The sequence below is a fragment of the Oryx dammah genome, unplaced genomic scaffold (genome assembly GCF_014754425.2).
Source record: "Oryx dammah isolate SB20612 unplaced genomic scaffold, SCBI_Odam_1.1 HiC_scaffold_2, whole genome shotgun sequence".
NCBI lineage: Eukaryota > Metazoa > Chordata > Mammalia > Artiodactyla > Bovidae > Oryx > Oryx dammah.
This window is the reverse complement of record NW_024070186.1, coordinates 49961484-49971262: the sequence shown is the minus strand read 5'-3', so window position 1 is coordinate 49971262 and position 9779 is coordinate 49961484. Positions and strand designations below refer to the sequence as shown.

Below are 9779 nucleotides of genomic sequence, written 5' to 3'. Positions count from 1 at the left end.
GATCTGGCTGACATTACAACACTTAGGGCTAACCCCAAGTCCTAAAAACTTGTCAAAAAGAAACCCTTAAGAAGGAGTCAGATATATCAAAGATTTAAACCTCAGACATCTGTAGGTTTTTCAGATGTGAAAAATACTACTCATGAAAACCAAGTAATAGAAAAAAAGAAAAAAAATAACTACAGAGTGTATATGTTTTTCAATTAGAAGAAAAGGTAGGGCTTCCCTGCTGGCTCAGTGCTAAAGAATCTGCCTGCCAATGCAGGAGACACAGGTTCTATCCCTGGTCTGGGACGATCCCATGTGCCATGGAGCAACTAACCCCGTGTGCCACAACTACTGAGCTGGTGCTTTAGAGCCTGGGAGCTGTAAATACTGATGCCCCTGTGCCCTAGGCCCTGTGCTTTGCAACAAGAAAAGCTACTGCAACAAGAAACCCATGCCCAGCGAATAGAGAGCAGCCCCTGCTCTCTGCAACTAGATAAAAATGCGTAGCAAGGAAGACCCAGCACAGCCAAAAATAAAATAAATAAATAAAAATTACACACACACACAAAGAAAATGGAGAAGACCACAAAAAACTTTTTCTTAAAATACCACTAGAAAACCTGCAGCCAACAGTTATCAGTACTTTATTGAATCAAGAAAAATGTGGTTGAAGATTTTGGACTGCACACACTTATGGCAGAATCCAAGCAGAAGACACGCTTGGGAGTGGACCATAGTGGATCTAAAGACATATTTTTGATTCAGTGAACAAAAATAAGGATAGATCAGGAGATCTCATTCAAGAAAACTCCTCTAGGGACTTCCCTAGTGATCCAGTGGCTAAGAGTCTGTGTTCCCAATGCAGGGGGCCTGGGTTCAATCCCTGCTCGGGGAACTAGATCCCACATACTGCAACTAATAAAGAGTTCGAATGAAAGATCCCACATGCTGTAATGAAGATGGCGCAGGCCACAACTAAGACCTGGAACAAATAAATAAAGAAATTTATTTAGAAAGAGAAAACTCCTCTTGTAAGCCTCGTGAATATGAATCTAAACTATTGCCTCTGAAACTGAAGACATGTAGCCAAAGAACATGCAAGATAGTAAGTCAAAGAACCTGTGTCTTCTGCACTGCAGGCAGATTCTTTACCGTCTGAGCCACCAGGGAAGCCCAAGTCAAAGAATTCTATCTATCCTGTTGTGTCTTGTTAGTCGCTCAGTTGTATCTGACTCTTTGCAACCCCATGGACTGTAGCCCGCCAGGCTCCCCTGTCCATGAAATTCTCCAGGCAAGTATACTGGAGTGCATTGCCACTCCCTTCTCCAGGGGATCTTCCCGACCCAGGGATTGAACTCTGGTCTCCTGCATTGCAGGCAGATTTTTTACCATCTGAGCCACCAGGGAAGCCCATATCTATCCTAAGAAACAAAAAGATTTTTTTAAAAGTCTAAACATTTGTCTAGTCAAAATGATAATATGTGAAGAGAGATAAATGTAAAGAAACATGAGCTTAATTTTCAAGAAAAGCTGAGTCAGGGAACATCCCTATATGCCAGACACAGATATAGAACCGACACAGAGCTCTAATCTCAGTTGCTTACATCAACAGAAAAGATTGAAATAAAGAAATATGAGAAGAATACTATGAAGAACTGCCACAAAAAAGAAAAAAAAAACTCAGAAAATAGAGTTATGAAACAGAAGACAGAGACTATAACATCAGGGGAAAAAGTAAAACTGGTATCTACAGGAATCTGGCAACTTGGCTAACTCACATGGAGAAATGTGACAAACCAGCAGAGAGGTTACAAGAGAAAAGTGGAATGAAGAGGAGATACTTTGAAGGCTGAGGAAAACAATCAAAATTAATTTTATCTGGTAAAATCTTTGGTCAATACAGAAAATTCACAAAACGAAATAAAACAGAAATAAATCTAGAAAATTCTAATCCTTTGTCTGATGAAACAAATGTAGCCAACAAAGAGGCAGCAATAAGACAGAGGTAAATCAAGATTTATTGTGTTTGAAAACTAGAAAAATTAAAGTCTTTGCTAGAGAGATGCAAAGATTTGATCTTCTGCCCAGTGTGAAAGAGAAAATTTTCTAGATCAGAACAAAAGGAGAGATGTTTAGAATCAATTAGTGGATAAAAGGGAAAAACCACCCAGTTCAAAACTGGAAAGCTACAGAAGTCAGATGCAAATAGAATACAAAGGAAACGCTTAGAAAATACTGCTTTACCAAAAGAAGAAACTTCATGCAAACAGCCAAGGCATAACTAGAGTGATATTAAATCATAGCAAAGAGTAACCTGGAGTTCTAAGAAATGAAGTGAAGTTGCTCAGTCGTGTACAACTCTTTGCGATCCCATTGACAGTGGCCTACCAGGCACCTCCATTCATGGAATTTTCCAGGCAACAGTACTGGAATGGGTTGCCATTGCCTGCTCCAGGGCATCTTCCCAACCCAGGGATTGAACCCAGGTCTCCCGCATTGTGGGCAGACACTTTACCATCTGAGCCACCTCGGAGTTTTAGAGAAATCATCTACTGAAAGTCTAAAGACCACCACACAAAGAAAGAAAATAAGAACTCGAAGATATCAAGACAATGAAGGTGCTTAGCTAAGAGGGAAAAAAAGTGATAATCTTTAGTTTAATGGCAAGCCTAAATATCCTCCATAGAATAATTTTACCATAAAATTAAGTGAATTCTGTAAGTAAAAGAGAATAAATAAGTAAAATTAAGTTCTCTATGGATTTAAGTATAATCAAAGGTATTGGTTTTATTTGATTTTATTACTTTATAGGCAAAATTAAAGAAAACAGAATTAAGACATCCTTCCCATTTCTATGGAAGAAAGGATGCTTTTATTTCTTGCAATTAGCTGGTTACTGACTTAATGTTTGCTTGATAAAATACATTCCCTTAACCTACCATGTTAGCCTTTTCACCAATGGATGAAACCAGAATGAAAACATAAATTTAAACCAGTGAGTTCAACATAAACTTGCCAAATATTCTATTACTGATTCGTTGTCTGCAACTTACATTCTTGGAGAGATGGCTAATGTTGGGTTGTTCAAAGTAAAACAACTCTTTATTGCTTCTCTCAATCTTGAAACTCAAATGAATTATCATTTGTGAATTTTTTACAAGTCAGTGTAGAAGACTATATAAATCTGAACACAATCTTCATGTTTATAACACATCAGTTTCAGTTCTGGATTGTTTCTTTTATTAATTTCACTTGAGAGGAACTATATACATAGAGTACAACATTAAGATACTTACCATATTGCCTTTTAAACTGTTGAGGCCATCTCCTTAATGTTCCCTTCAGCCTTTACAATTGAATCTTATTTTCCTTATACAGTACACTTCATGCCCTTTGGCATAATTGCCAATGCCATTTTCCTTCGTTGAACACATGCATATCTGCAGAATGTGGCAATTAACGGTCTCTTAAAACTATCATTACATCTCAAGAAGACATTTTCCCCTTGGTTATGATGTTGAACACCAACATAAATTGCTTTTAAGCAACTGGTGATTACACACACGCACACACACACACACACACACACACACGATTTAGAAAATCAATCATGTTTTCTTTCATTCCAGATGGATTCTTACCGTATCCAGGGCCATTATTTCCCTAATCATGTGAAGTCAATGAAAATAAAAAATATTTTAGTATGTGAATTACTTCGATAGCTGAAAATCAGGAGGAAAAGTCAGTTAGTACTGGAGAATCTGGCATTTCTAGGTACTTTGGTTAAGGTTTGCATGTATGTAGCAGCCTTGCAAAAACTATGTCACAGACTATGTATCTATGTAGATATGTCTGTATCTCTGTAGATATATCTGTGTTCTATATTATATACAGAAGAATATTAAAAAGTAAGTAAAGTCAGCATTTCATCATGATTTATTTTCACGTGAAAGAATAAAGCTATTTTCTACATTTCTATTTTGCTACTAGTTCTATGCAATAAAAAACTTCCAGGTGAAATCTATAAAACTTAACACCAAGATACTGCCATTAGTGCTTTAAAAATGTTCCTAACTGGATATTGTAGCGTTCTGAACACACGAGTTCTGTGTATATTAATATGGTAGGTGAAATATGTGTGTGCATTACCATGAGATATGTTCATTTACCACTAATAAAAATAGATCTTCAGTATTTTTTTCCTCCACAAAAGTATGCCTGAACAGAATTGTGCTTGGTAAATCAATGAATTATAAGAAAAAAACCAAAGTAGAGTCAAACTCTTTTTTTTTTTTTTTACTGAACTGAGGGATGTGAATAAAGGCTTGTATGATGTGTGAAAAAAAACAAGTGTAAAACTCTTACTTTTAAAATTCAGTAGAATCTCATCATGTGATTGGTGTCACATTAGAGACCTTCTGAATTCTAGCGAGAGAAATGTTTCATAAGCTGGTACAAGAAAAACATCTTGATTCATATCACATGTATTTTCACAAGATTTTGTTGTACAGTTCAAGATATTAGTAGTAAAAACATGAGGATATATTTTATATACTGGTACTTGGATATTCATGTTGATGTTTCAGATATGGGTGATTTTTTTAAAAGTGTGCCCTCAAAGGATAAATCACTTAAAGGAATAAGGCAACTTCCTGGTTTGTCTGAATGGTGGGTGGTATTGACAACCACATATAAATAAAATGTACAGTGTTTGAGTAACATTAATATTTGTGATCATTCAATATAATGTGATTTCATTAAACCCTATACCATTCTCAGTAAAAGCTGATACAGTCTCTACTCCTGATGCTTTTGCCAATTCACAGCTTAAACTTATTTTTAAATGATAAAGACACACATTTCATATTTTAAAACAGTACCATATAGTTACACATCTAATACAATTTGCACAGAGAAAGATTTTAATATTTTTCTGTTTTGATACACTTCAAATGATTCACTTTAATGACAGGGTCATTAGCTATTAGAAGTTTAGAATAAACCACTCTTCTCTTACAATTCAGACATCTTAAGATTTCTTAAAACTCTCATACTTTTTCAATCAGCTTTAAAAAGTTTAAAGTAATTAAATAATTTTTTCTAATACAGATATTTTAAGATTTCTCAGGATTGCCAGAAATTTTCAATCATAAGAACAACTTTTCTAAATACATGTGTGAGGTCCATTGTGTAATTTTTCTCAATGTAATATTCATCTTTCCCTAAGCAGAAAAACCTTTTCAAATTTATTTTCCTTCTTTTCCTTTCTTGATAATCACAAACTGTAATAATTATAAGATATACAATGTGTATACTGTACATAGACAATATGCATATGTACATTATACATAATGCATTTTAATGCATTATTTTATATTACCATTTGCTTAAAGGACATTTCATAGAATGGCAGAACTGATACAGTGACATTGTTTCCTTAAGTGCCTGCTGTAATCCTTCTGTAATACCGCACAGCACAGTTATGGCTTTAAACAAAAGTTACAAGTCACAACAAATTCTTACGTTTTGTACTGTGTTGTGAAGTGTATTCCAAATGAAAAATGGAGGGAAAGTGTATGACATCATGCTTTGTAGTATGGTATACATGTATCAATCCATTTTACACGTAACTATCACCTAGACTACATACATAATGTATAGTTATTATAAAAGTTATATATTATGCCACAGTACTAAAAATAAAATATATTTTTCTCAAATAGTGAAAATAAGGTATCCTTCATGTATTTAATCACATAATGTTTTCTTGTTTGACCATGCCTCTTCTTTTTCTCCGTTGTAAATGAAATAATATCCAGCATTTTATGAAACAATAATGACAGAGTGAGACAATTTCTGGGCCATTAAGGCCTAAAAAAGGCATTGGGATGATTACCTTGTCATGAATTGCAGAAATACCATGCGTTTAATACATGGTAAAAATATAAAAATAAAAGACAAATAAATATAAATATCTTCTCAGTTACTGAAAAATCAAAAGTTCAACTGTACCTTATTATGAGTATGGTCTTGGATGTGCCGTAATTGCTGTGTTAAGTACAGCAACTAGCCGTATATCACTGTTGTCCCCCTACTAATCTGTCAGCTGTGACTATGCTGCGCCAAGAAGACACGGAAGGGTTTGGGGGTGTTTCTCCGCGAGGGAGGGCTCGACCATACCTAGGTGCTGCTGGCCCAGACCCGCGCGCAGCAGTCTCCAGTCGTGGCCCGCCTCCTCGCCCTCCGCCCATCCTGGCAGACCTCGACCTGTCCAGGCGAGAGGGAAAGGAGTAGAACTGCGCCCCTTTCCCTGCATCCCTAACCGTCACTGCCCTTCTCCAGAGGCTCCTGTGTCCTCCCATTCGGGAAGCAGGCACTTACGAGTGAACACAAGCCAGCCGAAGGGAGGCTGAGGGCGGCGACGTCCTCTAAAGTTGTGCTCCGGGCTGGTTTGCGGCGGTCTTCCCTGCCGCGCGTGCCTATCGTTTCCTTGAACCGAATGAAATGTAGGGAAACTTAACATCCCTGGGGAAGCGGGGGTGGGGGTGGCCCCAACCCAGTCTCCGGGCGACCGGCGGGGGTCTCAGGCAACTGGCGGCGGCCGCGGCCACCCGGGCCGTGGCGTCCCACCCACAGCCCCCGGCCCGGTTCTGTCCGCGTGGTCCTCGCGAGGCCGCGGGTGCTCAGATGAGCGGGAAGCGGCCCTCGCCGCCGCCGTCGGACTCCCCGGCGCCGCCACCTCGCGGGCGGCCGAGTACCGACACGGGCAACACGACCTCCCCCGGACTGAGCTGCTGCAGCCGCATGGACTCCTCGTAGGTGGGCAGGTACTTGACTTCCTCGTAGCTGGGCAGCTGCAGGAAGACCGGCGACACCACGCGCAGCTCGTGCTCCGAGGCGCAGGAGGGGGCCGAGCGTCCGCCGCCGGCCCGGCCTCGGCCGCCGCCGCCGCCACTGTCCAGCAGCGAGTCCTGAGAGCCCGCGGCCACCTCGTCTCGCAGCAGCTCGGGCGAGTCGTCGTCCTCGTCGTCGGGCGGCCCCTCAGCCCCCGGCTGCCCGGCGCCCCCCGGTGGTCCCGGCCGCGCCTGCCCGCGAGGGTACCTGCGTGGGCTGGGGCAGATGATGCGCTGCAGGAAGTAGCCGATGGCGAAGAGCACCAGCAGGATGAGCAGCCCAGAGAGCTTGCGGACGAACCAGCCCACGTTGTCGAGGAAGGCGTGCAGCGGTAGCTTGCAGCAGCGCACCGCGGTGGCGTTGGCCGCGTCGCAGCAGCGCTCCCGCTCTCCGCACGCTAGCTCCGCGCAGCCCCCGCCGCCCCGCGAGGGCGCCACCAGCGCCAGGGCCAGCAGCAGCAGCAGCGGCAGCAGCGGTGGCGGCGCGGGCGCCACCGACACGCCTTCGGCCGTGATCCCGGGTCCCCACATGGCCGGCGTGTAGGGTCCCTGGCGGGAGGTCCGTCTGTCCGCTTGTCCGTCGGCCCCTCCCCTGGCGCTCCGATCGGGTCCTGTGCGCCGCCTCCCGCGCGTCTGCTACCTGCGGCCGGAGCAGTGCTCACTCGGCCACGCTTGGGCGGAAGGAGGAGCCCGAGGCGCGCCGAAGCAGCGGGAGGCGGCCGCTTCCCGCCGCCCGAACTGCCTCTTGAGCTTCTGACCTCAACCCCGCGCTTCCAGCCGCCCCGGACGGGCGCTGGGCGTCCGGAACCGCCCAAGATGGCAGAGGCAGCCTGTGTGGGGCTGCCCTGGGCATCTTGGCTCCGGCCGGCCGCGCTCGTCCAAGCCCCTCTTGGTACTCTCCGGGGCTGGAAGGGTTAACGCTCTGCGCGCAGCCTGGGAGCCCCCTGATCTCGATTAATTCAGCAGTCGCACTCTTCCCAGCTACACGGGCGGGGGCTCTTGCTAGCGTAGGTATCTCAGTTTTAAGTGATTGAATTTCCCCAGGAATGTTATTTAAATTGACTTGCGACTGGGATTCGCTTACCATCCTTCTTGTGATCTTTCCGATTAAAAAATGGATGATGACCAATAAAGGCTAGCGCAACCCCGCCGCGGTCCCAGAGCTTTGGGGGGTTGGGGACCGCAGGATGGTTCTCCCTTCAGGCAGATCCAGGGGGCTGGGAATCCAGTACCCCCAGTAGATCTCCAGAGCACATAGAGAATTCTTCTGAGAGGCTAAGGTCACGGCACCACGGAAGTATTCCCAGAGGGACAGGGAGGACTCGGCCAAGGTGACCCGAGTTGACGCCGACGAAGGAGAGAAGGGGCACCTATTTTCCCAAGGGCTCATCCGACAAGTGCCCACTGCGCTCGAGGGACAGAACAGGGATTTGGGTTTAGGGTGGAAGGAGGCCTCTCCTCCCGCGTAAGTAACACATCCGTGAAATGTCAGGGGAAATTGGCAACGTTCCTGAGCATTGATCTGAGTCTAAGGGTCTTTTTCAAGGTTGTTTTTGTTTGCAAAGTTTGCCTTTAAGGGAGTCTGTGCTCCAGTTAATCCCATGGGGTCGCGTAGTCACCACTCCCTCCCTGATTAAGCACCGTGTTGCAAAGGGAGGAATGGCAGTTACCGTGTGTGTGCTGGGTGGTGGCCTTCAGCAGCTTCTTGAAAGAAGGTGGCATCATGAAGAAGCTAGGGACTTGTGCTTTTATTAAGGCTGTCTGAAACAGTCATCTTTGTAGAGTTAGGATTTATTAATTCCCTCACTTGGTCCCTTGTAGAGAAACCAAACAGGAAATTCTGTAGTCATCGAGAGAAAAAAGTAAAAGCAAAGGAAAAAATACAGAGACACACAAAACTCAACTGTAGGTCAGTAAAAGCAAAGATTTCTCTCAGAGTAAGTCACACTGTATCTCCCTAATAACCTTATGGGACAAGGTGAAGGGTGCTGGTTGATTTAGACATTTCATTGCTCCTCCTAAATGAAAACTTTCTAAATATTGTGCAGCTGGGAGTACCTTACTTTTGCTTCACACTCCAAAGCAATCCCTCCTCCTGGAGAAGCTCCGAAGTGTCACTCAGACAAAGCTACTTAATGTGAAGCTTAGTTGAGCGCAGGTCCTACTTTCTAAGCCTTCCTAAAGCCACAATATTTCTCTGCCATAGTTTGTTTTACTACGCGTGCACGCTAAGTTGCTTCACTCAGTCATTTCAGTCCCTCAGTCATATCCAACTCATGAATCACAGCACGCCAGGCCTCCCTGTCCATCACCAACTCCCGGAGTTCACCCAAACTCATGTCCATCGAGTCGATGATGCCATCCAGCCATCTCATCCTCTGTCATCCCCTTCTCCTCCTGCCCCCTCAAAGCATCAGTCTTTTCCAATGAGTCAACTCTTCACATGAGGTGGCCAAAGTGTTGGAGCTTCAGCTTTAGCATCAGTCCTTCCAAAAAAAATCCCAGGACTGATCTCCTTCAGAATGGACTGGTTGAATCTCCTTGCAGTCCAAGGGACTCTCAAGAGTCTTCTCCAACACCACAGTTCAAAAGCATCAATTCTTCGGCACTCAGCTTTCTTCACAGTCCAAATCTCACATCCATACATGACCACAGGAAAAACCATAGCTTTGACTAGAAGGGCCTTGTTGGCAAAGTAATGTCTCTGCTTTTGAATATGCTATCTAGGTTGGTCATAACTTTTCTTCCAAGGAGTAAGCGTCTTTTAATTTCATGGCTGAAATCACCATCTGCAGTGACTTTGGAGCCCCCCAAAATAAAGTCTGACACTGTTTCCACTGTTTCCCCATCTATTTGCCATGAAATGATGGGACCAGATGCCATGATCTTTGTTTTCTG

At 43.8% G+C, this 9779-nt stretch overlaps 1 protein-coding gene across 1 annotated transcript; it reads right to left on the bottom strand.

Annotated features, from left to right (window-relative positions):
• Positions 1-2778: 2778 nt before the first annotated feature.
• Positions 2779-7412, bottom strand: CUNH3orf80 (chromosome unknown C3orf80 homolog). Its single transcript, XM_040247845.1, has one exon. It carries the CDS (start codon positions 7410-7412, stop codon positions 6672-6674), a length of 741 nt encoding a protein of 246 aa, XP_040103779.1. The 3' UTR covers positions 2779-6671.
• Between the last annotated feature and the right edge of the window lie 2367 nt (positions 7413-9779).

Coding starts and splice junctions, on each gene's coding strand:
- CUNH3orf80 (XM_040247845.1), bottom strand. CDS start 7,412: ATGTGGGGACCCGGGATCACGGCCGAAGGCGTGTCGGTGGCGCCCGCG.